General features: G+C 45.7%; 1 protein-coding gene across 2 annotated transcripts in view; it reads left to right on the top strand.

Moving 5' to 3' along the window:
* The first annotated feature begins 2622 nt into the window (after positions 1-2622).
* PHIP (pleckstrin homology domain interacting protein) overlaps positions 2623-26842 on the top strand; it is a 2101228-nt gene continuing 2077008 nt past the window's right edge. For both annotated transcript variants that reach the window (XM_069606291.1, XM_069606290.1), the window contains exons 1-4: positions 2623-3077; positions 3225-3283; positions 3401-3430; positions 3532-3591. In XM_069606291.1, the coding sequence (XP_069462392.1) occupies positions 2813-3077; positions 3225-3283; positions 3401-3430; positions 3532-3591 (414 nt within the window). In that variant the 5' untranslated portion in view covers positions 2623-2812. The remainder of the gene's footprint in view (positions 3078-3224; positions 3284-3400; positions 3431-3531; positions 3592-26842) is intronic.

The following is a 26842-nucleotide window of genomic DNA, read 5'->3' as shown; positions in this document are numbered from 1 at the left end:
CTTACAGCCATTCAATCCCGAGTGGGACACGATCGTCACCACTGATGCCAGTGCGTATGGTTTGGGAGCTGTGCTGACTCAGAAGAGAGGGGATACAGAACACATAGTAGCGTTTGCATCCAAGGCATTATCCAAAGCCGAAATAAATTACTCGACAGTGGAAAAGGAGATGTTAGCCTGCGCATGGGAGGTGGAGTACTTCAGGACCTACATCTTGGGCACAAAATTCAAGCTGGTCACTGACCATAAACCCTTGATCCACATGTTAAGCCCAGGAGGGACAAAAACATCCACACCGCGGCTAGCACGCATTGCAGCAAAACTCCAGTAGACATTTGACATAGCGCACATGGCAGGGTGAATGAACGCCCAAGCGGACTGCCTGTCCTTGCTACCAGGAAAAGTCAAGCACATTCTTAGAAGATGGATGTGTGGTAGTGTCCATTCAGGATCTGAGAAGTGCTGAATTTCTGTAAATGAGCGAGGGGCATTGGAACGAGGAAGCCTGCAAAGACCCCACAATGGTGAGACTCAGGGAATGGGTCAGGAGAGGATGGCCTGAGGAAAGAGCCATCCCAGAAGGCATGTGTCCTTATTGAAAAGTAGCGGAGGAAATATTTAAAGCGGAAGGACTGGTCATCAAGGGCGATCAGGTGATTCTGCCAGTGGGCATGAGGAAAGTCATCCTGGGTAGGGCCCACTCAGGACATTTAGGAAACACCATGACACGACGCCGACTGAGAGAGGCCTACTGGTGGCTGGCCATGGATCAGGACATCCGCATGATGATCGACAGATGTCACGAGTGCTTGAACAGCGATAAGAGGTTAAAGACGAGACAGGCGCCACTCATACCCACAGAAGTCCCGGAAGGAGTGCGGCAGAAGATACGACTAGACTTTATTGGTCCCCTGGAGGCAATGTGTGCCGAGCACCGCTACAGCGTGGTTATGGTCCACTATTTGTCAAAGTGGGTGGAAGCCGAATTTGTATCGAATATCACCACGTCAACCGTTATAGAAGTATTGACAAACGTGTTCCAGAGACTGAGGTGGAGACACAGAGGGCAACCCACAGAGTGAGACAGAGAACGACCTACGAAACAATCCACATGTCTGTGGTGAGTGCGAGGAGGAGGATCAGCCAAAGAAAGAGCGCAGAAGACTGGTGAAGCATCATTATATTATGAATTAAAACTTTCATTGTGCTATCAAAGGGAGGTATGTATGACTACCCGTGCGACCTGGCAATGCCGATATCTCACGATATTAGATGTGAGAGGCGTGGAAGGCTGCAGGGAGTGGCAACTGCATTAAATTATGGAAGGCTAGAGAGCCACAGAGCAGCAGCAGCTCCTGGCACTCCTCCTGCATGAGGAGTCAGAGACTTGTGCCAGCCCTAAAGACTATGGCCCTCATTCCGAGTTTGGAGGTAGCCATGGCGTTAGCGCCATGGCTGCCTCCCAAATCGGTCCGACTCCGGCCTGGTGAAGGGAGTAATTACCAGTCCAGTCTGAGGTCGGCGGGACTGGTAATTCCCCATTCACCAGAGCCATTCCCCATTCCCATTTGAACCCCCGTAGGGCTCAATGGGAATGGGGAAGGTGCAAATAACGGTACCGCAATTTGCGGTACCGTTATTTGCTCCCTGGTCCCTTTGCGGCTCCCGCTAAGGCCGCCTGGTAAAACCAGGCGGCCTTAACGGGACCCGCAAAGGGACCTCGTAGTAGGGCGCAAAGGGATTACCAGCACCGGTGTCATTAGCGGTGCCCAGTATCCCTTTGCGCCCACCTTGTAACGAGGGCCTATGAGAAAGCCCAGAGACTTGGACATTCCAATGCAGTAGTGAATGTAACTGTGCTTTGCAACTACATTTATTTATGCTGCCACCTTTTGCTGTTCAATAAACCGAAGGTTACAACACCACTGAAGGTCTGAAGTTTTATATAGGCAGGACTAAAAAAACTCATCGCAGCTAATTGTGTCTAATTACTATTGCATGTAATGCAATGTTTTATTTTTAAGTTTGCACAGACTGCCGGCTTCGGAAGGGTCTCTCCCACCCCTCCATCCCCCCTCTGCTTAAAAGCCATAACAATGGCAGTGAGCGCTATGAAATATCAAACATACATGAACGCAGCGAATCTCTTAAAAGAACCTCAGGCCCACCAAATGTTTGGACAGTAAAAATCTTGGTCACGCCACTACAAGTATGTTTAAAAACGTAATCGATACATAATTCTGTTTTTGAGTTTGGAGAAACGCGGCCCACAATAATGCTGCTCTCCTTCCCTGTGTGAAAAACAGGATTTCTATGAAGCATAATTAAGCACCAGCGCCAACCATAAAGGGTCATGAGGAACGAGTAAGCCAACAGTAAGCTGAACGGAGACCTTCGTGCATAAAATCGTGCATAAAGTCCAGGGCCTTAAAACATTCTCAGCCAGCCTCTGCGATTGTGCGTTCTCTCCCGACTTCGGTGTATTTTTCTTAAGAAGACGCATCGTGCGTCATATCCCTCCGCGCGCCGCTAAAGGAAAACACTGCAAATGTTAAGAGAGGCAGGCCAGTCGCCACAACCCACTGGTGTGTGTGTTTTTGTAAGTTATCCTGGCCCCCTTTTCGTGCTGGAGGACGCCCTGTAAGCTTCGGGTTGGGCAAGCCCAAGCAGTGTCACGTGTATCCTTTAAAAAACGTAAACAATCTTTTTCCATGGAAAGGATCTACCGCGATATTTTACAGGAATTAACAGTGAGCCTTGCACATTCCCGCGTGGACGGCTCTAAACTCAGACACTCTCCCGGGTCATTCTAATGAGATGTGGCCGCCAGGGATCCCCGGTTGTGCGTTCTGGGGGGAACTACTTTACGTTGTCAGTGCATGACTGCGGAATGATTCGCATTACAGACTTAGCTCATCGAGGTTACTGCTGCTGGAGCAGGAGGCGGAGCAGTACGAAGGGGGACACAGGGCGCAGCCTCTCCCCTGAATCCAGCACAGCCCTTGAGAAAGCACTGAGCGCACCATCCGCGGATCCTGGAGCCATGGCCTCAGAGTGCAACGCCGAGCTCAAGTCGGGTGAGTACATGCGGACTTGGATACATCTGCAGGGGAGATTCCAATGGGTGAATTAGGGGGGCTCCCTAATGGCTGGGGTTCTTCTACCCAAGGGGGTGGGTCGGCAGATTGCTTGCTGGCAAGTAATACCTCCCCGTCTCTCCACAGAACTCTACTTCCTGATTGCCCGGTTTCTGGACGATAGTCCCTGTCAGGAGGCAGCTGAGGTAGGAGGGGGCTGCGCCCCGCGATGCATTCTTTCTGACCCCCCCCCCCCCCCCATTCTCCCCCGACTTTCTTGTAGACCCACCCCCCGACTCTGATCCTCTGTCTTCCTCTTGCAGGCACTGATACGAGAGGTACAGCAGAAGCAGGTAAGCGTTATTCTACTCGCTCCCCTCTGAAGATGAAATCCATACTTCCCCCAATTCCCTGCCTTCCACAACTAACAGCACCTATATGTCACCCCCCGCAGCTGCTGCCCAGGCGCATCGACTGGACAGGTCGGGAGCACCCGAGGAGCTACCAAGGCTTGGTGAGAGACACCCTCCCTCTGCCGCCGCTCTTGCAGCTGCAGGGGATAAAGTTTTTATGCCTTTCTTTCCTCTTGAGTTTGTGCCTTCAGTTGAATTTCCCGCAATTTTCTGGCCGAAACAAAGTTTGCACCATGGTTCAGGGGTGAGGCAGTGTACAAATGGGAGCTAAGCAGCAGTAGCCGCTGCACAGAACGTACTGGGACCCTTTAACGCAGGCTGTTCCCAATTGTATATTAATTCGGGGGTTTCCTGCACAATTGGGATCTTTTGATATGTGCTAGAACTAGTGGTACGTCATGAGCACTGTGCAGATGGAGAAGGAGGAGGGACGAGAGGAGGAGTCTTGCTAGTCAAACAACAATACCATAGGAGCAAGGCTGAGCGGAGCAGCAGACCGAGCGCTGGCACAAGTGCACCGGCCTCATGTTAAGGATGAACATGTGTCCTGGCTGTAAAATGAACACAATTTCAATGATCGCGTTTGCTTTTGTGGCATGCCTTGAGCAGCTTTTCCTCTCATACGTCTTCCTTGAGCTGCATCAGCATACGCTGAACAGAGTGAGCAACCATGTAGGCTGCTAAAGACACGCGAAGCACCAGGCACAACATGGGGACAATTACACTAACTGTGCGTGCCTCGACAGTCCAGCGCCCAAATCGCAAGACATTGCAATGACCACGTTTTGAATTTGAGCGTTTATACGCCATAGTGTGTTGAACTCCTGAAGCGCAAACCGATGCTGTACACATGACATGGAGTAGATCCATAATTAACCCAACATTGGTTTGCCGGTTCCACACGTTACTTGTCTATGGAGTGAACATGTAATGTGCAGATGTAGCTCTAGAACGAGTAAAGAATGCAGCTTTTGTTTAGGCGGAATCCAATGTGTATTATTGACTGCCCGATTTTCGTTGTGATCCGTGTTTTGTTGACTTAGTTGGCTACTTATATTGTTGGCAATGTTACCGTCATGTTTGCTGAAGGGATTGCGTGAAGCCGGCCCTTTCCCGGTCACCTGTTTGCGTATATTATTTTTCTGTGATCTTATTTCATATTGAGGCGCTCCATTTACTGTTTTTGTTTTGTTGGTGGAATAGAACATTACTAAAGTATGTGTTTGGAAATACCCATGGCGGCTGTGGGTTCTAATACTCGCGGGAGAGGCGCAGCCTTTTGTCTTTTCCCAGTCAATAATACGAGAGCATTTGTTTTGCGTGGTAGTTCTATTGATGAAGCGCTCATGGCATATGCGTTGTGGTATTCGTATATTTGTTTGTTTATGTTGTGTATATTTGTTGCAATTGGTTATTTATAACGCGCTTAATAACTAAGAGGTTTCTAAGCACGAACTTGGGATTCGAACCTGTGTTGCTCTGCCTTGTCTTGCTTCCAAGACGAGCGCGTTGCCAGTGAGCTGTACTACCTATGATACCTTTTTTATTCGTTCCACACAAACACATATGTTGCGAAAGCATGTGACGTTTTATACTGAAGATGGTATTTTGTGGTCTCGAAGCTTAAATATATTTGTGGCATCTGCTTATGTACATCGCAGCCTGCAATATCTATACAAGAGTCTAGAAATGTTCTCACAAGCTAGTTGTGAAATCACAACTGGTCTATATGTATTAAGAAAATGACCACAGCTGTTCTGTAATTAGTTATTACCCTGCAGTTGTGACATCACACTGCCTGCTGCTTGAGCAGAGAGAATTCCAGCTATCCCTGCATGACTTAAAGCAGTGACAAGCTTTCAAAGTCCTTGTTTGTGAACGTTTTTTGTGACACTTTACAGCCCTTAACTGATAACGAATCGTTTATGGTAGTATGTTTAATTTGTGCATTGCTGATGTTTAACATATGAGTAATAATCTGCATGTTATTACTTAATTTAAAGCACTAAATGAAAATGTGTTTATATGCTTTTTATTAAACCACTGAAACCTTTTCTTTTATGCAGCACATTAGGAGCTACATATAAGCGTTAAAAAAATGCAAACAGATTGTACATTGATGATATGGATCAGCAAATGGAAGATCTATTACATTAAGCAAGAGGCCAGGTATGAAAGAGGGGTTGACAGGGTGTGGCCATATATTATAAGGAATAAAAAAAGCCCCTACGTTACATAAAAAGGAGATTACAACTCACTGAGGAGTTCCTTGCCCAAATAGTGTAACGAGGTTGAAAAGTTGTGACATCACTGCTGACTTGAACTAAGAAAATTATATCACTACGGCTCTTCAATCAGTTATTGTGTTGTCAAAATGCCTGTTGCTTGAGTAAGCACAGAGCAGAATTCCAGCTGTCACTGTAGCAATTCAAAACATGACGACAGAAGGCACGCCCACAAATGCTCACGTCAGAGAAAATGCAATCCGCTTGGGAAGAAAAGCCAAGGGATTCTTGCAAGGATAACGAGGTTTAATCACACAAAAAATAAGTATGCCAGCAAAGAACTGTGCTGCCCAAGAACGTTCTGCTGAAAAATATTATAGGCAGAATGTTATATGGAAACGCATTGTCACATATACAGTGAAAAACCAGTGTGGCTGGTTGGTGAGACCTTTTACATGGGCGGCCTGCTCCATAGGGGTTATTGGGCTGCTATTGGTCCCAGCCCTGTCCGTCTCCCATCACGTGGGGTCAGCAGGGTTCATCTCCAAGGTTTGAGTTCGCCATTAGTTACTATATAAGACAATGCTACTTTATCATTATGGTGTGCACCTGGGAAACTCGGCGACTGGCACAGGGGAGGCTCAAGATCATGCTGAACCACACATTCTTCACTCGGTCCATATCATACTGTCTGCACACAAGGCTTCCACCCTCGCTTTGGACTATTAATTTATTTCACCCTATACCTCGTATTACAAACTTTGTCATTATGAAATAAGGTGGAATGATCTTTTATGACCACTGGGTTTATGGTTGGTGGTCTGAGGTCACCTACTATCGTGGAATTCAGGGGTCTTGGACTTTTATGTACCGTGGGTGTCATAATTCATGATGGGTTAGGTGGTGGTTAGGCATCTACTTTTGGCATGGCCTCGATAAATGTGCATTGCAAGGCGCCTGGTACTGTCTCGCAGCCTTGCAGGGCGCATTCCTTCTTGGGATAACGCATATTAGCAACAGTTATAGAACAAAGGAAAGTTTCTATGGGAGCTAGCAGCGTGGGTCTCTCTATCATCAGCGCTTGTGCCTGTTCAGGTTTATTTGTTGGGTCTGTGTTTATAGCGCAGCAATGCAGGGCTGAATGTTTCTACCATAACTACAAAAATGGCGCTTACTTGTATGTGGGGGGATGGAGGGGTGGGAGAGGTTCATTTCATTCCCAACCCAAGCTATTCAAATGACTTTTCTTCTACAGCTATTTTCTGTGGCACTTTGCAGCCATTGATTGTTAAGGAACTGTTTATTGTAAAGTGTTTTTATTTTCGAGCACTGCTTGAGGTAAACGCAAGAAAACAATCTACATGTTACTTATTTTAGAGAACACATTTCTAGATGTATTTTTTTAAACTGCTTAAACTTTCTCTGCAAAGCATGAGAAGCAGCCCTTAAAACCACACCACCCGACTCCCCCCTCCCCCAACACAATCAAAAGTTATCCTACAATGTTAGTGTATCAGCAAGTGGAAGATCTTGGATTAAGCAAGAGGCCAGTTTTTTAAGGGGATGGCGGCATACATGCCAACATCGTTTCTTTCATTCGGGAGACATTAGTTCATTTGTGATTTTTAACTTTTTTAAAAATTAGTATTTGGTTTTAAATAACCTTTACCAGGTACAAACCTGAACATCAGGCGTTTCCCATCTGTTAAAATTGACAAGCAGAAAAGGGGGGGGGGGGGGAAAGTTACAGACGTTGAGCGTTGATTGTGATTTTGAATACTTTCTATTAGAATGTTTCTTTTAACAAAAATGTATCACGACCACGGGTAGTGACAGTCTTTCCCCCTGAATTTGTTGGATCCACCACTGGTCGGCCGAATGCGACGGTTGGGCATTGATATATTTGCCCAGCCATTTAGTCCTCAATTCTGTTATTTCCAAACAGAATAGCACTAAATGTTGTAGAGATTCCTTGGAGTCTTTGCAACGGCACAGTCTACAACTGAAGTCGGCTTCATTCCCTGCCGCCCTAGCATCCAAAATCTCTCTCGTTGGTAGTAGGTTTAGCTGAAAACGCATAAACTGGGCGCGGCGGTAGCTGCTTGGGAATTTTGCCAAGTATTAAGGCAGTGAGTGGAGCGAACGTGCTTCAAAGATGGCTTTCCCATAGCACTTGAAGCTTGATCTTTCATGCTGTCTTTGGATCCAATCTGCGTTTCACTCCAGTTGGTTTAGTTGTTGGCATTTCCTGGGAGGATTCAAAGCCTTCTAGAATTGCAATATATATGTTGCCTCCATTCACGTAGCGCGCCGTCTGACCCTTCCGAAAGAGCGTCCTGCAGGAGTTTAAAACCCATTGGTGGTGATGGTAGTATGCATTTGCGGAGCAGGGCCAAGGACTTCAAACCACCATTGCGTACAAGAAGGCTAAACCAAGTTCCACTCTTATGGGCTGGATTGGGGTACCCGTTGGAAGGTTGAGTACCTTTTTCCAAAATAGGCCCTCCAAGACTGGCCATATTATTGCCGGAAGAGCAAAGAAAAAGAAAGCTTCAACGCCATAGGTGACGATCAGTACTAGCTTCATATGATAAAATGATAGCCGAGGGCACATTGTGAATTTGAAGTATTTTTCAAAATTATCTGGGCTTGTGCAGCTAGGTTCTTAACCTTGCATTCTGGGACTTGTAGTCCTGGATTTACAGTGGGGACCTCTAGGACTACATGCCCCAACATGCAAAATTAAAACCAGGACTGTACTTCAATCTCGCAAATAAAATGGATAATGTTGCCATTTATGCAACTTTGTGTGGCCATATTATACGCAATACAATTCCACCCTACTGTATTTAAAAAGGGTATTGCAAGTCACCAAAGTGTTCGGGGGAGGTACATTATTGCACATGTTATTAGTGTTGAAACCATGAAACATATATTTACTCCAATAATTTTCCATAGCGTTGAGACTTGACTCCAATTTGTAAATGCATGAATCCCAGAACCACGTTTCTAAGTACAATGCCCATGGTACTCTTTCATAACTGCTTTTGCACTATTTTGCATGTGCTCCTATATTGAATACTTGGCTTGCTGTTGCTTATTTATGACCTGTTGCGTAATTGGTTGGTAGTAAGCAGAATTGTACTTTCTTCTTTGAAATGCAGCGTTCAAGGATAAGTAGTATATTTTTAGAAATGTGCCTGTTACTTTTTCATTTTACTTATCACCATCTTATTTAAAAATGGCAGCAATGTTTTTTTGTTTGTTTTTTTCCCCCTTTTTTTTGGTATCGCAATATAGTTGAATTGTGGCATTTATGGTGATTCTGTTCTTTAGTGATGAATGGTGTCTTTATTTCTAGTTGGATGATTTCTTATAACATTGGTATTTGTTGTTGAACACACAAGGGTGGTTAAATATGAAGTTTAGTGTCTTGTATAAAATGTACATTGACATTTTATGGTTGATCCCTACCTTAGATTGATTGGGTGACGTAAGGCGTCTAGTTTTGTATATTCCTCCTAATGTAAATTTGCTTTTAACGTTTTTATTAATTGCAATAGTGTCAGTTGGAAACTCATACGTATGAAAGGTCTTACATTTAAGCCCATTATACTTAAAATAAAAAACTGTTGAAATTCAAGCAATTTAAAATCTTATTCAGACACCCTCACAGGGGCTTTTCGTACACATATGCATAATTAAAAGGATTTCCACTGGTGAGGGATCATGGGGCAATAATCGTCTGAAGTGACATATGTTATGACTGGGTCCCAGACCGATCTGTATCTGATTAAAGCATCGGAGAGGGTGGCAGTGTTTTTTAAAAAAATGAAAACAAATTTTAAAAAAAGTATGGTGCACACATGCTACATTTTTGCCCAACACATATGCATCAAGGGGGCATTTATTTTCTCCAAATGTGGACAAGTGGCGAGTTTCACAGCCGTCAGTCGGCATGTGATTAGCCAGTTTAGAATGTGCTGCCCTATGGTGACAACTTCTTGTTTGTCCACGTTGCCTAATAAAATTACCAAGGAGACTAAAGGTAGATGGATTGTCCACGTTGCCTGATAAAATTACCAAGGAGACTAAAGGTAGATGGATACCGACAACCTTGTGAATCAAGATAATCATGTCTATCCAAAAGCGTTTAATATTTGGGTATTGTCACCATATGGGGCCATGGATCCAACCCTGCTACACTCCCTCCAGCAGAGTGGGGAAAGTTTGGGATAGATTTTATGTAGTTTGTCTGGGGCAAGGTACCAGTGGTAGATCTTTCTTCCTTATTTGAGGTGTATATGGATGTTCTGGCTTTTCCATATAGCTTCTCAAGAGGAGGGTGGGATGGTGCATTCTAATTCCTCTTCCCATCGTTCCATATCTTTTTTTGGGGGGTCTTTCGAGCCCACATCTGATAGTACTTTATATATGTTGTGTCTTGTGTATGGAAAGATTAAAGGACACCATTTTCTCTAGTTGTGTCAGATTCCTGCTGTCACCCTCTCTGATATCTGGTTGTGATATCCAATGTCCTAGTTGTATGCTGCTTCCCATTGTTGAAATGTCAGGGAGTGCCTTCACATAGTTAAGTTCCTGAATGGCCCCCCAATTCCTTTGAGCAAAATTGTGATTGCCCAGACCTGAAGGAAAGTTGGGGGAGGGGGGAGTTTTGAAGAACTGGCGCTAGGGGAGAAGGATGAGTGGAAAGTTTAAATTTACGAATTGCCATATCCCAATAAACTGACTTACTAGGGTCAAGGGTTGCATGATATGCCTTGGTGGTCAGCAGGTGGGTGATGGCCATGGAAGGGAGGTTAAGGGGGTCATTGGACCCAGTTGCTAGAATTTCTTCCATTTTTTTTTTTTTTTTTTTTTTTTTTTTGTTTTAAGTTGCATGTCCGTAGAGTCAAGTATCATCGAAATGTACCTGTATGTTTGGCATTGCTGTTCCCCCTTGTTGCCTGTTGTGAGTTGAGATCTTCCTAAGATCTTCCTACATATGAGAGGAGATTCCCTTTGCTAAATAAAGCCCCATATTTTGGACTGCAGTTTTTTGAGTGACGTTAATGTTATCTTGATTGGGAGGCTTTGGACAACGTATAGGAGTGTGGAAGTAAATTAATCTTAATGGCTGTGCGTCTACCAAACCAAGGCATTTCAGCCGTTTTCCAGTGATGGAGACCTTGAAGATGTTTTGTAAAAGGGTGTCATGGGAACTCGTAAGAAAAATCCAGAGGCGTAATATCGTCTCTGCCTCCCATTTGAAAGGAAATGGGTGCACAAGATGTATATTGACACTGGGTTTTATGTTTAGGGCAAAAGATTTTGTGGAATTGACAGCGTAGCCCGAGATCTGTCTAATTCTTCCACTATTGGTGGTAATGTGAACTTGGGACTTGCCACTTGTGATACATTTGTAGACCATCATATATTCTTCTTGGAGTTTTTTAAAATTATTTATACAGGGCTTATATACAGGTGGAGTGCTTCAAGGCGGGAAGGGAACAAGGGAATACAGTAATCATTCTTAGGCCTTGAAGTTTCCGAGTGATCTAAACAGAAAACTAGCATACTAGGCCGGACAGCGTTTCTCCTAGTGCCAAGTGCATGAAGTGTTAGTTTTGGCCCAGCTACGGTGGGGAGGACGGAAAAAGGTGGGTGCGTGGAGGGAGGTCTGGGGTGGAACAAGGCAGGCGAATTTACTAGTCCATTTACGTAACGCATGCATACAGATAGAGGTGCAAGGAAGATGGCTGGGACACAAACGTGTCTAGTCCAACAGTGCCCTGTTGCCTCGCTCATAGAGCGTAAGCAGAAAGTGCAGTAATGCATCTCGAGTACTTCTGGTATTTTGTCTTTCATTTTTGACTGTCACCATTTTAATATTGCAGTCCTGATAGTTAAAACGCTTTTCGGTAGGAAGATTGCCTAATCGTTTGATGCATTAGTAGGTCAAACAATAAAGTAACAGATTTTGGGTACTTTTTTTATTTGAATTTTATTTTTCGTCCTCTGACTTGCCAAACATTTTGACTTTAGAAACGCATTTGTCTTGTCAATAGTGTACATTTTGCGATCCTTTAGTGCTGCAAAAAATGGAAGTGCATTGTTGACGAGGAACCCACATTAATGTGTTGTTCCAAGTGTTAGTTTAAATGCTGCAATGCAACTCGTGGGGCACAACCAGTGAATCACTAATGACAAACGTGAATTATTGTGCTTTGGGTGAGTTTATGAAATGGCGCTAACAGTTTGGCATTTTTGGTAAAAATCGAAGATATTGGTTGAGAATGCAACACATATATTATATTCTAGTTTAACTCTAATTTGCATAAAGTAGATCTAGGTTCAGTGGCAGTGTACATTTAGAGCACAATGAATGTGTGGTTTTGGAATCCAGAGATGGAAGTTTACCTAAGAACTTTAAGGTTGTGTGGCTATCTTATTAGTGTCCCTTTTTAACATACTAAATTGGGTGAGCTGGTCATTTGTAATCCATGCTTAGTTCCTCTGGACCCCCTGTGGAAATAGCAACAATTAAAAATACCTGTCTGTGATTGTGTTTTTTTTAATTTCTTTATTTTTTTAACATTTTTTTTTAATTATTATTATTTTTTTAAGTCGGGTTATAAGAATGATGAAATAATCCGGAGAATACAATAGTTGAAATATAGATTGCTGTGTGGCTACCTAATGGGTGGAGGGCCTAATCTCTTTAGAGCTAACGCACAGCTGTAGTTTAGAGATGAGTTTTCTATGTTGGATCACGAGTGTCACTCGCAGCTCTTCAGCAATGGTCATTAGTTCAATCTTTCCTTTTTGTTGAAAGTTAAAGGAATATTACAATTTTCGGTTTAAAAAATGGGGCTATAAACCAATGTTTCTGCTTAATAATGGTGGCTTTTAATTCCCACACGGTCACAACTAATATAACATTTCACTTTACAATGGACTCTGAACACATTCAAGTGAATGACGAATGCATTTGTTTCCCATATAGGTATTGAAATAAACATTTTAGAAGATAAAAGCAGCTCCTGGGTATCGGGCTTCTCCTAATAAGCAGAACTTACATTTGGGGAACAAAGACCTACTATATAGCATGCCACAATGTAACTTTCACATGTAATGCCAACTATAACTTTTTGTACTTTTATATATGCGCCATTATGCTTTATCTTCTAGATATGCCCACTGCTGCTGTATATACCTTTACAAACACACAGTTAATGCCACATTGGTAAGAATGGATGGCACCAGGTGGCCTGCAAGTCCAACTTTGCTCCTGGTGTCAAGTTAACTGGGCTCTTCCGTGGTAAAAGAAAAAGCTATACATCAATTTAGAGCCCCGCCATAACAAAAAATACAATTATTATACTGATATATTAATAGCAAATTTACATGTATTAAAAGATACTAAGAAACAATGCTGTTTTATTGTTCTGTTAAAAATGACAAGCATATTCAGTGAGCAGCATGTTGTGTTGATGTATCTAGAGGTACCAGCTGCTACCACAGAGCTTCAGCTTAGTCACTCTGATCGTTGATTTTGATCAGAGGAAGATATGCAATGTGTTTGCAGGACTAGAGTGGAGATTAAACTCTGCATCAAACAAGTGTGTTTATTGTGAGGGAGCATTTTACGGCAAAGCATGTAAATGCTACAATTGTGATATACACACACAATTTTTTTTCTCCAAATGTACTGGAGTTGTAAATTACTTGGCACACCACTTAAACAGTTATTAAACACTGGTTTAGGAGTATACATTTTCCTCTCCAACATATAGTGGTCATTTAAAAGCATGTAATGTGAAATGCGTGGCTAAAATTGCCAAGTTAACTACTAGCCAGACATGAGTGACTTGCAATTAGCACATCACTTCTGAACTCGCCAAGAGTTCATTATTACTGCCAATTGTTGTTGGGGGCGAATGCATATTTTGTGTCCTGGTCAATTGAAAGTGTGATCTGGCAAGAGTTGCTTTTTTAATCCTTTGAGAATCTGATAATATACCCAGCTGATAGTTTGAATATCTTCCATCGAGACCACACACCTGTTTTACTGCAGCGACATTACTTCACGTGGAGTTAGACTTGACAATCATTTGGTGACATTTACTGTGATGTCATGGGGGGCGGGGAGTGTAGGTCCAAAAGATTTGTGATGTCACTTCCCTACCCTTGGATTTTGGTGCATAGGCATCGCTTGGTGATTTTTAAAAATGGATTTATCAATGCAAAAGTCTGCAAATGTAAAGTTCTTTCCAAAATTGATATCTGGCTCCCATTACCATTAAAGTGGGGGGTTTGACCCAGGCAAAGTAGTATACATTTCTTATTTTGCTCTTGCGGCACAATGTAGACCAGATCCGTTGCTCTCCACTCCTGTAATTCAAGTATCCTGAACCTGTGATTGAATAAACCATTTCCTATGTGAGTGTGATCAGAATGTGTTGATTGCATTTTTCTTTGTGTACATTTTTTTATACCAAGTCTTTATTCGCTTAATATTGTTTACATCTATGATTAGCTTTGTTTCTCCATGCAGCATTTTGTATAACATATTTTCAATCGGTCTCATGTATCAACATCAACGTTCCCTTCCCCCTAGCCCCTCCAGTTCCTGCAGGAGTCTCCTAAATCCTTATAGTTTCGTCTCAGTCCTCTTCTTCCTCTAAGATCCCCAGTGCCCACAGTCTCTTTGGAATGTATAGTTGAGTAGCGTCTTTGGTTGCACAGTTTATGAAGGGTGACCAAACTTTGCTACATTTCCACAGTGCTCCGCGTATTGTCACTGCCATCTTTTCCACATCTACTGTGTCCCATATTGCATAATAGCATTGTATAATGGATGGCAGGTCCTTCTGTTTCCACGGTTTAACTATGCATCGCTTTGTGGCCATCATTAAGTTTGCCCATAATCTTCCAGCACCCCTGATCGAACTTCCTTGTCCATCCGGTATGGTGCCTAGTATAACCGCTATTCCATCCCACTCCCAGTATTTCCTGCACCATTGATTTTACCTCCTGACAGAAATTTTTAAGCCGCTGACATTCCTACCAGATGTGTTCCATTGTCCCCTCCTCCAACACTCTGATATTGAGGGAAACATTTTATGAAACCTCTCTGGTGTGTAATGCCACCGATGTAGCAACTTATACTGTAGTTATCGGTGCTGCACTGACGTCCGGGAGGTGTACCAGCCCTTTAGAGCTTTGTCCCATTCCTTGTCTGTTAGTGCCTTTCCCCATAACTTCTCCCATTTACCCCTCAGTGCCCCTTCACCTTCTGTCTCCCCACTTAGCAGGATCTTGTAGATCGCTGATATCAGTCCCTTGTTGCTCTCTGTAGAGGGCATTAGCCTTTCCCACTCTGTGTACTCTCTTGTTGCCCCTTCTATCATTACATGGGTCCCCACCCAATGTCATAGTTGTTGATACGAAAACAGGTCCCCTTTCTTTAAGCCCAGTTCCCTTCTAAAATCTGTGAACGGTCTGAATTGCATTCCTTCATTAAGATCACTGATTTTCCTTATCCCCCCTTCCATCCATCCCCTCTAGCAGACCGTGCGTGGCATCGCCCGCGCCCAGCCCTCGCATTCCTCAATTTTTTTTACCCCACATTAGGCTATATTCTAGTCCTTGGTGAACCTCTTTCCAGGACCCAATGTCCTTCTTCAACTCTTCTTGGTCTTTCTCATAGTCCATCTTTGGGGCCTGGGCAGCGCCTCGCCCTTTGTCTCTCCCGGGTGGTGCTTCGTACTTTCTTCTTCAGTCTCTCCTAGAGCCATCCCGAGGGCCCTCAGGCCGCCCTCTACCCCGTAAACCGCTTTTTCCTCGTTGCCCATACGAAGTCTTGTCAGAAAGAGCCATTGGTATTTCATCTTCCTCAAGTTGAACTCCTCTGTGAGTGGCTTGAATAAACGTCTCCTTGCCTGTGTGGCCTGTGGCGGGTCATCATACCGCTGCACTTTGCACCCCCTCACTGGAATCTTCCCCTTCGTCTTGGCCGCCCCTGTGAGCTGTGCCATGTCCTCATAGTTGTGCATCTTCACTAGAATGTCCCTGGTTCCATCCTACGAATACCCACTCTGTGTGCTCTTTCTATCTCCATATTTCGGGCCTGCTCCCCCTCCACTAGATTCTCAAACAGCTCTTGGATGCAGGCTTCCAGATCGGTGGCCTTCACTCCCTCCTCCACGTCTTTGATCTGGACGTTAACTCTTCGCAACCTGTTCTCTAGGTCCTCGCACTTCTCCGGGGCCCTCATTCTCTCCTCCGCCTCTTTCGTCTGTTGTCTCCACTCTGGCCCCTTTGTGTCCAGCTCCGTCAGGCGCTCCTCCATTTCCATTGCCCTCTCCCCTAATTTCCTTTCGATTGTTCACAATGTCATGCGAACGCTCTTCCCTTATGCTTGCTTCTTCTGCCTTGACTGTCTCATTGAGCTCACCTTTGAATTTGGCCAATCCTCTTTGGTGAGTGCCATATCCCTGTCGCTCTGACTTGCCGGGTATCCAAAGGGGAGCTTTGTTTGTATGTGTCCCTTGTGGCGTCCGTGCTCCCCCCCCCCCCCCCCCCCCCAGGTTGATTTTTCTTTTCTTCTGTCCCATCGACTTCACGCTATTCAATTCCTGCAGATCTCCTTGCTCGCCGGTCCCTGGTGCCTCAGGTTCTGCTGCAGTGCCCTTCACCACCCCGGCTTATGTTCCACACCTTTCTGCTCTTGATCAGTCTGCCTTCCTGTCTCCTGCAGTTTCCACCTCTGTGATTTCCTCGGCCCCTTCTTTCCAGTGAAGTCCCTTCTTTTTACGCTTCCCGGATGTGCTCCTCTGACAATACCAGTGTCTTTCCCCTTGATGCCCCTTAACTTTGCTCCTTTTTGTTATCATGGCACCAAGCTCTCTGCTTCACCCCTTGGTCTTGCGGCGTACTCCCTCTTCCCCTCTGTTTTCTCTGATTTCTTGGTGACTCTGGCCCTCCCAGGAATCCTCAGCTACTCATTGTTTGTTGTGGCTTGTGTAGTAGGCCCAGAGCCTAGGCCTCCACAAACATGGGGAACTTCAGGAGAGGTTTTCCGCATGGGATATGCAAGAATTCGTATGCCACTGTGCCAGAGGGATTCCCCAGACATCTGCCTCAATGTTTCCCTCATCAGTGTTGTGTTCTGCCACTCTGCGGGCCGTACTGTTATCCCACTGTCTCCTCTCTCTTATTTGCTCCACATTTACTTTTTTTTAAAACTCTTTTATTGGCATTTAATAACATTGAAACAAACAGTCGGCACTGCGTGCTGGTATTCCCTAATCCCCCTCCCCCTTTCCCGGTACACCTCCAACAATTCAGAGATTTATTACTGTTCATGAGTCCTGATGTACTATTGTCCCATGCGCTGAGTCATAGCCATGTGTCTGTAGGATGGTGATAGTACACCTTCACAGTCACTCTTTAGATCTTACTTTCACAGTGTTACACATCGTCCATGTCGATTAACATTAGATCCCCGTTACAGGCGGAGTATCTGCGACCTTCTCAGAATGTCGGATCAGATATTGCGTATACGCATCCCACATATTGCTGACATTGCCTCAACTTTGATTTAGCGACCCCCCCCCCCCAACCATTTTCCATATCAATGCAGTATGCTATGTCTAATTTCCACTGTGAGTGTCTTGGCCCCCCCCCCCCTCCTTCCCCGTGCATTGCCACCCGCCGTTGGGCCAGTATAAGCAGTAGACTAACTAGTTTCCTAGTGTTCTTGGGGATTTTTTTTGGTGTAACCCAGTAGGCTCATTAACGGATCCAACCGTGTTGGTTGGCCCGTTATGTCACGGATAGTGTCAAATACTTCCCAGTATCGCCGTACATCCGGGCGGCTCCAGGACACATGAAGGAAGTCTGCTTGTTCAGTGTTGCACTTTTTGCATCTCCCTGTGGTGTCTGGGTAGTATTCCTTTAGATTAGCTGGGGTGTGGTAGAACTGGTGAATGTATTTGAAGTGGATCAGTTTGAATCGTGCGTTAATGGCTCCCTTCCTGATACCCATGCAGCAAAATGTCAATTGCTCCTCCGGGATTTCCCTCCCCAAGGATTTTTCCCATTTTCCCATTTTGCCTTTGGCACGATACGGGCCTTACCCTCAGTGTTCATATACTTAGCGTACAGTCCAGATATCTCTCTGCTACCCACCAATCCTTGCAACGTTTTATCCAGCATGGGGGAGGCCTGGGGCTGTTCCGGAAGTCTAGTAAATATTTGGGTTAAACTCACCTGTAAGCGGATAAACATAAATATGTCGAAAGCCGATATTACCCCTTTTTGTCTTTCAGTCCCTCTAGTGTCACAAATTTCCCCTCTAGAAAGAGTTCCCCGAAGCTCCATATCTCCAGCCTCTTCATCAAAGCCTGGTTTGGCCGTGATCGGGATCCCAGGCACGTGCATCACGGGATGCCTGGGGGAATAGAGAACCTCCCCTTTCTGTTTATGTTCAAGGCATACCCTTGCCCTACAAGTTACTTCAACTAGATTCCGTGGTGAGTTTGCCCTGCTTGGTGCTGTAAGTATGACTGATCTGAGAAGATTCAGTGCTGCCATCGCTCTGTTCAGCTTCACGTGTCTCCTGTCCCCTTGTATGTTATACCAGTTCTTTAGATATCCCGCCTGTGCCACATGGTATATTTCAAGGTCCTTTAGTGCCAGGCCCCCTGCGGAGACCGGCGCAGCTAACATATCCCAAGATATTCTGGGGTGTTTCCCCGCTCACAAGAACTGTGAAATGACTGACTTCGCCTCTCGAAAGTATACCCTGGGTACCGCTATCTGGGCGTTCAAAAACATCTAAAGGAAGCTGCGGAGCCATGTCATTTTAACTAAGGATACTCAACCATATAAATTCAGGGGGGGTTTGTCCACCGCGCCACCGCTGCTCTGGTCTGACCCAGAGCCCTTAGGGAGTTGCTATGATACGCTACTGTTTTGTCCCTAGCAACGTTGATACCCAAGTAGTGGGTCTGAGTCATGTCCCACTGGAAGCCCAGCCATCCTGATATTTTTCAGCTGCCTCCATCATCGGGAAGAGTACCGATTTTAGAGGCATTCACTCTCAGACCGGATATTTCCCCAAAATTCTGGACATCCCTCCTTATCGGATCAGGTTGATTTTTGGGTCCCTAACTAACGGCACCATGTCGTCCGCATATAATGAGATTACCATTTTATGCGTATGTAGCTGCACCCCTCTGTGTATGTGTTCCTCCCGTATCCGTTCTGCAAATGGTTTGATCGCTAAAGCGAAAAGCAGTGGCGAGAGCGGGCATCCTTGTCTGGTTCCCCTTTCAAGGGCCATCTGTGGTGTCACCTGGCCATTCACCCTCACCCTGGCCACCGGCTGCGTGTATAGCAACTTGATCATAGCGATAAATTCCGCACCCAGTCCCCATTCGTCGTAGCACTGCAAACAGGAATGGCCACTCAACTGAATCTAACGCCTTGGTGACATCCAATAAGCCTGCCACCACCTGGTCCTCAGGCGACATTGCCGCCATCATTCCGAACATCCTGCAGAGGCCATGGGAAGTGGATCGCCCCGGGATGAAGCCCGCCTGATCTGCACGAACCATTGCCGCATCAGCGGCGATAACCTAGATGCTAAGATTTTTGCCAGAATTTTGTTACCTAAATTGATTAGTGAGATTGGTCGGTAGGACGAGCAATCATTGCTGGGTTTGTCTGGCTTCAACAGTACTACAACCACTGCCTCCCTTAGTGTATCCGGTAGGGACTCCCTCTCCAGACTTTGATACATTCCCAATAAGTGGGGTCCTAGCTTCGCGGCATAATGCTTATAGAATTCTGCCGTGAACCCGTTGCGTCCCGGCGATTTCCCATTTGGCAGAGACTTAATGGCGTTCATCACTTCGGATAATGCCAGTGGGCTGTTCAGCATTTCTCTTTGGTCTTCAGAGCACCAATGTAGGGCCCCCTGCGCTAGATATGCCTCTGTCGGTTTGAGAGGCCTTAGTCTGGGAGGAATATAAATGACTAAAAAAATTGAACTGCTGTACTATTTCGGTATCTTCGAATCAATCCCTTCCCTGATCGTCTGCTATGGCCTGGATCCTACCATTCCATTCATCCATTTTGGTTGGTTGCCCTAGCCAAAGTCTGCCCCGTATTGACAGACTGATTGCTGAGATACTTCACCTCCCGTAGTGCTAAGTCTTGAAACTTTCGTAGCTGGGTCAGAATCTCGGCCTGTTCCCGATCTGTGGGGGTACGGGAATGGCATCTGTAAGCTGCGTATAATATCTTTAAGTCTTAGTTCCCGCCTGATCTGCCTCAGGATCCGAGTCTCCCTGGAGATACATTTCCCCCCTCAGCACACACTTAAAGCTCTCCCACACAGTCCCCTCTGACTGTGCTGAACCCACGTTCTCTTCAAAAAAGGCTTCTATTGCTTTGGTTATACCATCCTGAAAAACTGCAACAGTAAGTCCCTTGCTTTAAAAGCACCAGGGTTTTTTTTCCTTGTTGCCTTCCCGCTAAATTCACTTCTAGTATTACAGGGGCATGATCAGACAGTGCCCGTGCATGAATTCCCACCTCCACCATTTGATCCATAAGGGAGTGCGATATCAGAAAGAAATCTATCCTCGATGCTGGGTTATGAGGGTTCGAGTGACATGTATACTGTCTCCCCGCTTGGTTGCGGACTCTCCACACATCGGCATCATCCCACAAGATGGTCATGCCTTGCAACCTGTTAGTCCCTCTATTCCCAGCTCCATGAGAGCACCCAGTTCGGTCTAGTGCCGGTTGCATCAGTGCATTGAAGTCACCCGCCCAGCTGACCTTCCCATGTGGTAGCTCTCCCTCCTCTCCACCTCATTCAGCCGTTCACCATGCTTGTCTAAGCGGACCTTCATGTGGTCCACCTTGCAGGTCCGGGAGTCCAATTTACCGTCCAGTGATTGGATGCTGGATTGTAGCTGCATGAACGTTTCCTTAATGTTTTGAAATTCCCCCGATGAGTCTTGATCCGGGGCCTGACACAGCCTCCATTGTTTGATTATTTTTGACTGGAGCGGGTGACTCAAAGTGGAGTTTGGTCTGATGCTTGCCACCTTTCCCTGATCTGGATATCGCCAGGTGTAATCGGTGGGTAAGGGGTTGCCAATGCCTCCGGTGCTAGCTTTTTAAGGGTTATCCACCACCATCAGTGCGACGTTGTCCGAGGTGGGTGGCTAGCTTTTGCCGATTCTATCCAAACTTGTGATGCAATGTCTTCCCAGCAATGTGCGCCATCAAAGTTGCGGTTGATGACTGAACCTTTGCTCCACGGGTACCTGACCAGCGCTCTCCCTCACGGGTCCACTCTGCCACTATATTATCCGTGAGTTCTGGTTCAAACTCGTTCTTTAGCTCCAAAGTCATATGCAGGTGTTTTGCAGCAGTGTTTGCAGGCAAGACCCTCTTCACAGCTGTCTCTGCTGTGGGTTTGAGTGAGCCTAGTTGTGACAGTCCAGTGGTGGCCTGTTGGTGTCCAGTGACCACTTGTGGGTCCGGGTCTGTTACTCCAGGCCAACGGCTGTCTGCTCTCTGTCCCTATGGCAGATTACCAGTGTGACCAGCAGGGATGTCCAGAAAGGTGCGAACCCCCACTCCCACAGGTCATCAGGGTAGCTTCTCATCCACTGGCCACCGGTGCTGCGGGTGCGCATTCAGTTCCAGCCTGTGTGGGGTACCCTGCGAGGTGTCCCACTCCCTGATGTTATAGTGGCCTCTAGATAAGTTCCCCAGATCCGCAGCCCGATGCTCCAGGATGGTTGTGGGCCGCAATCTCACACCGTGCCTGTTCTCCTGGAGGAGGGTGCAGAGTAATTCACATGATTCTTCTTAACCCGCCTTATGCTCAGCGCGGGTCTCCCGCCTTTCTTTTATCAACCATTTTTTTTTTTTTATTTCTTTTATTGATTTTATGCAAACAAAACAACAAATACCAAACAAGCAGCATAATCATAATAGCTCCATTACACATCAAGTTACCTTAATCACTGCTCCCGTTATCCCTCCCTCCCCTCGTGAGCCTATTTGTCAATCTCTTTCAATGTTTGGCACATGTGGCCGGGTTTCGTTCTCTTCGGAGTCTGTTGGATCTGATATTACTCTAAACAATTCTGCTATTAGCGTTTTCCAAGCCAACAGGGTGCCCGCCTCCCCTTCATCAGCCCGGCTACTCGCTTCTTGCCATGCCACCGTTTCAGCCTCCGCCCATTTCTGCAAGTCCTTCCACCATACATCCACCTTAGGTTTGTGGCATTTCTTCCACCCCATGGCGATCCTACGTTTCGCAAGCACATACGCCAGATTTCTCAGTTTCTCAATGTGCTTGAGTTTCCGTGGCCTAGGGAACCCGCCCAGTAAGCAGGCCCAGGCCGTGTCTGTGACAAGAGTAACCCCTTTATCAGCCAGTTTCTGCGCCACTTCTCCCCAGTAACACCTAATAATCGGGCACGACCAAAACATGTGTCATGTCAGCGTTTTCCAGGTTACATTTAGGACACACTTGTATTCCAGCGTTTCAGAACTTAGATATCCTCAAGGGGGGTCATGTATGCCCTATGCGTTACATACAGCTGTATTTGTTTTAATCTGGCATTTCTAGACACTTTTTTGTGGTAGCCCAGGGCACGCTTCCACACCCCATCCTCCATCGGGGCCCCCACTTCCACCTCCCAGTCCAGTCTCAGATGTGTTAAATCTTTCCCCACCTTAGCCATCACCATCTCATACAGTCTCGAGATCTCATGACCTCCTTCAGATATATCCTATATTGTTCCCAAAACTGCATCTGGTTCTTCTATCAAAACTGTCTCTGGCCAGGTGTTCTTAATCATCCGCACCAATCTAATGTACGTGACATATTGGCCCGTGTGTAGCCCCGCCTCTTCGTTGAGTTCTATAAACTCCTTAATGGATCCCTCTTGCCAAACATCGCCTAGCGTTTGCCAGCCCCACCGATTCCCAGTAGGTCCTAACAATCGCCCTCAGCTGATCATCCCCTCCTAGCAATGCAACCAGCGGTATCTGCGGGAGGCACGAGCATGGGACTTCCATCAAACGACAAGCCCTACGCCAAATTTTCCATCCAAGCCTCAACATCGCAGGATGCCCCCTCATTTCAGTTTCGGACAGCCAAATCATTTCTTTCAAATAAAACGGGGCACAGTCCTGTCCAAGCACCCTGTGCTCAGGGGTCACTTCATCAGAAAGCCACTTGGCCACATACTGTAACTGTCCCGCCAAATAATAAACCTCAAAATGAGGCAGTCTGATACGTCCTTTTTCATAAAAGTTCTGCAGTTTCCAAAACGCCACTCTATTTCGGGTACCGTGCCACAGGAAATCCCTACACATGCTGTTCAATTTACTGAAAAACTTCTTGGGATTATGTATGGGATATTACTAAAGTAATGCAGGAGCCTGGGCAGAACTACCATCTTAAGCATGGCCCCCCGCCCCATCATCGTCAAGGGCAATCTTGCACAGAACTGCATGCTGTTCCTAATTTTCTCAACGGCTACTTCCGTAGTGTTTGTGTTCTACTTGCACCGTGTGATATACATATACACCCAAATAGCGAAAAGAGCTCTGTGTGCAAAGTGTCGTTGCTGTGTTGTCACTCATGTGACCTGGACTATCCCATGTTTTTGGCCCAGATCTCAAATGAGTTGTGCCCTCCCACCTTATCAGGCTCAATCCAGAATGCTACAAACACAGAAAGAGAGGCGAGAGGACAACAATTTGCCCACTACTAGCACATCCTCAAAAATTAGGCGAAGCCTTGAACAAGAAACCTAATGATGCTAGGGGGCTATTAACTCTATTTCCAGATTGAACCACAAAATTGGTTTGCACAGGAACAAACCTTAGTCTACACAAACAAGTCGTAGAACAGTTTTACAAAAATATAGCTCGTAATTTTATTCATTTCAAACAATGTTAAAAAAAATCCTTGTTCATCACAAGCATTTCAATAAAAACCGACAAAGTCTCAGGAAAAATGCAAGTGCAGAATAATATCACCATGAATGGTGATGAGGTATAATGACAGAAGAAAAAAGGGGGATGAAGAAGGGACTATAGATCAGCTAAATGCTATCCAAGTACCAAGTTCACTAGTGTTGTGTTGTATGAATACCAAAACATAAATCACTTCAAACATTGCATTTAAACTATTCAGAATTCAGACATACTAATTCTCTCATAACATCCCAACATGTTTCTTTCTGATTGTGTGTGAAAGGTCAAATAGAAATTCATCAGGGGTAGTCTGCCGTCTACCAAATCTCCTGCTTACAAGAACTAATCGTTTTTAAAATTAGCCTGTAAAATTGAACAGCTAAACAAACAAAAACACTGACAAAGCTACACACGAAATGCTGTTGCACACAAACATTATTAAAGCCCAATAGAGCATAGACTCCAAACTTCAGGTTCCTGTGATTGGTCCACTGTGTTCTAGGTGTAAAGCAGCAAAAGGATTCAATATCTGGAAAGAGAATAATCAGGTTATCAATAATTACCACCCTGCTTTCTAACACTCCTAATAGTTTTAGAACAGTTACAGCCTAACCAGATACAATTCTGGTTAGTTGAGTGGTGCCCCATCGATAAATGATAGTGACACCACTTATAGGTCAAGTGACAATAGAAGAGTGTAAAAGTGACCAACCATGGTGATTTCAGGCAGCTCGAAACACTTACTAAAAACATAGGAATTACGTGATTTTCTAAGTTTCAAATCCAGACACAGCTAAAGTGTTTGGAAAGGGAGTGCCACCTATAATTGGGATGAAAGGTTTACAATATGATGCTGGAAGACTCGCCACTCTTTTTCCTTGCAGGTTTGCACAAGATGAAGACCGAGTGTCGTCAATCTTTGAACCCCCACACGCCTCGACTGTGGGGCTGGAGAGGGGCTGCGTGAACAGTGAGGAACCTATGCCCATAAGAGTAGACAACAATATTTATTTGGGCGATGAGTCCAGTCGAGTGTTCTAGAAAAATGGAAATAGTTGCATGTTAGTCAGATCAAGAGTACGGCATGTCATTAAGTGTCCTTTCTACTAGGTGGAATGCTTACCACATTAAATGGTCTAGGGCCATAGCTGGCACGTGTCAATAGTGTGAAGCCCACAAAAATCCAGGATGCGCTTTGTGTTCCTGGAGCACCCATCCGCTGCGTCTATGCACGCTCCGCGCTGCCCCACAGGATCTGCCACTGTCCGTTACTTCCTCTGGCAGTGGTATTTCCTCCACCACCTTGCCGCAGCCCTTTGGTCTGGTACAAGTTCAAGTATATGCAGGGAGAGACGTGCCCCGCCGCCGTGTCCCCAATACTGTGTGTTTAGTTTCCACGTACCTGATCCTGCGTGCTGGCAGGGGACTACAGCAGGCGTTCTCTTCGCAGTGTGCAGTGGGGGAGAAGGTACACTCCGTCAGGGCAGACTCTGGCCCCGGTACTTTTCGGTGGGTGCCACTGATGCAGCCTCGTTCTAACGTCTTGCTGTTCTGTATGTTGTGCCCAAGTGTTTCTGCTGGAAGGGGCCTGTCATATCGCCAGAGTTCTGGTCCACCAGGTCTGCCACCCACACTAGGTACGGGCCGCTCATCTCCCGTGTCGTACCTTTGTCTGCTTAGTAGGGCACAAGAACACCCCACCCCGCCGCCCAACCTTAGGATGTCTGCTCTCCAGCTGCTTGCAGTCCCTGGGTGGGCTTTGACCAGGACCCGCCTGCCAGCTGAAGTTCCATGCCTCCTGCAGTCGCCTGTAGCTCCCGACACGGACAAGTCAATTTCCGCGTAGCTCCTGGGGTCACCGCTGGGCAATGTTGTAGACTCGATTCCTGGTGACCAGCTGTCTGTGCTCTGGGGGCCTCTGGCGAGGGCGCCCTCTGCCTCAGGACCCTGCATGCCCACTGAGCGCCCAACTGGGGGAGGGGATCTCGACGGGCAGCTGCAGCTTCTACTCCCCTGTCATGGTGTCAATCACTCTGCCAGCCACTTCACCGGTTGATCAGGGGCCTGGGCCCTAGAGTTTTCACTTTTTTCAAGGGAGTGATAATTTCGCCACCCAGACCAAGTCTTTTCAGGAGGTGGGTTGAGCCAATTACCAGACGCTCAGTTTTATTTTTAAGAGAATTTATTATGAACCATCCAGGTTTCAACTTTGTAAATGGCAACTTCATCAAGGTCATGCAAGCCAGATAGCGGGATGACACATTGCGTGTCATCTGCGTAATTGGTAAATAACACGCCCTCGTGATTCAGCATAGCAAATAGAGGAGCAGTGAAGATATTCTAGAAACACAGAGAAGTGCAGGCTCCTTGAGGCCCCCCCACAAGTGATGGTAATGGGCACGGATTCACCCTACTGTCACGATTACAAAGAAAAGAAGAGACCCCTTTAGTGGCTAGTGGGGAGACGTTTGCAACCTTCTGCAACCTGGTGGACATTATTGAATGGTCCACCAGGTCAAACACTGCAGAGAGATTGAGCAGCATAAGCAAGGAGGTTTCATTCTGGTCCATGCAGGCCAGTAATTTGGATTTCAGTTCCAAAAGAGCCGTCTCAGTTCCAAAACCAAAATGGAACCCAGACTGATGGTCATTTAGTATGGGATGCGTTTTTCAGTGTTCCGAGATCTGTTGTTAGTCCATACGGTCTAGGATTTTTAGTAAGAAGGCAGTGTTTATAATTGGTCTATAGTTATTAGGGAGGTCAACTGACATACCTGGCTTCTTCAAAATGGGCATGACCCAGGCCTTCTTGAGATCTTGAGGCACTGTACCTTTTATTATAGAGGCATTAATGAATTTACAGATTGTGGTTAATGGGGTAGGGGAACCAGTTTTGATAATCAATGTGGTGTAGATGTAATTTTTGCACTTAGTAGCTTTAAATTATTTAATTATGATGTCTAATTCTTCTACCGAGATTGGTGAGAAGTTAAAGACTGGAATAAGCGGGGATCTCTCATGCCCCCGTTGTGAGGTTTTAAATTCAGTATGATTTTAAATAGTTTTTTCAGCAGTATTTTCCTTAATAGTCTGCAATTTG

This window comes from Ambystoma mexicanum, chromosome 4p, assembly GCF_040938575.1.
Source record: "Ambystoma mexicanum isolate Mex_15411 chromosome 4p, UKY_AmexF1_1, whole genome shotgun sequence".
Taxonomy (NCBI): Eukaryota; Metazoa; Chordata; class Amphibia; order Caudata; family Ambystomatidae; genus Ambystoma; species Ambystoma mexicanum.
This window is presented reverse-complemented; position numbering and strand designations above follow the sequence as displayed.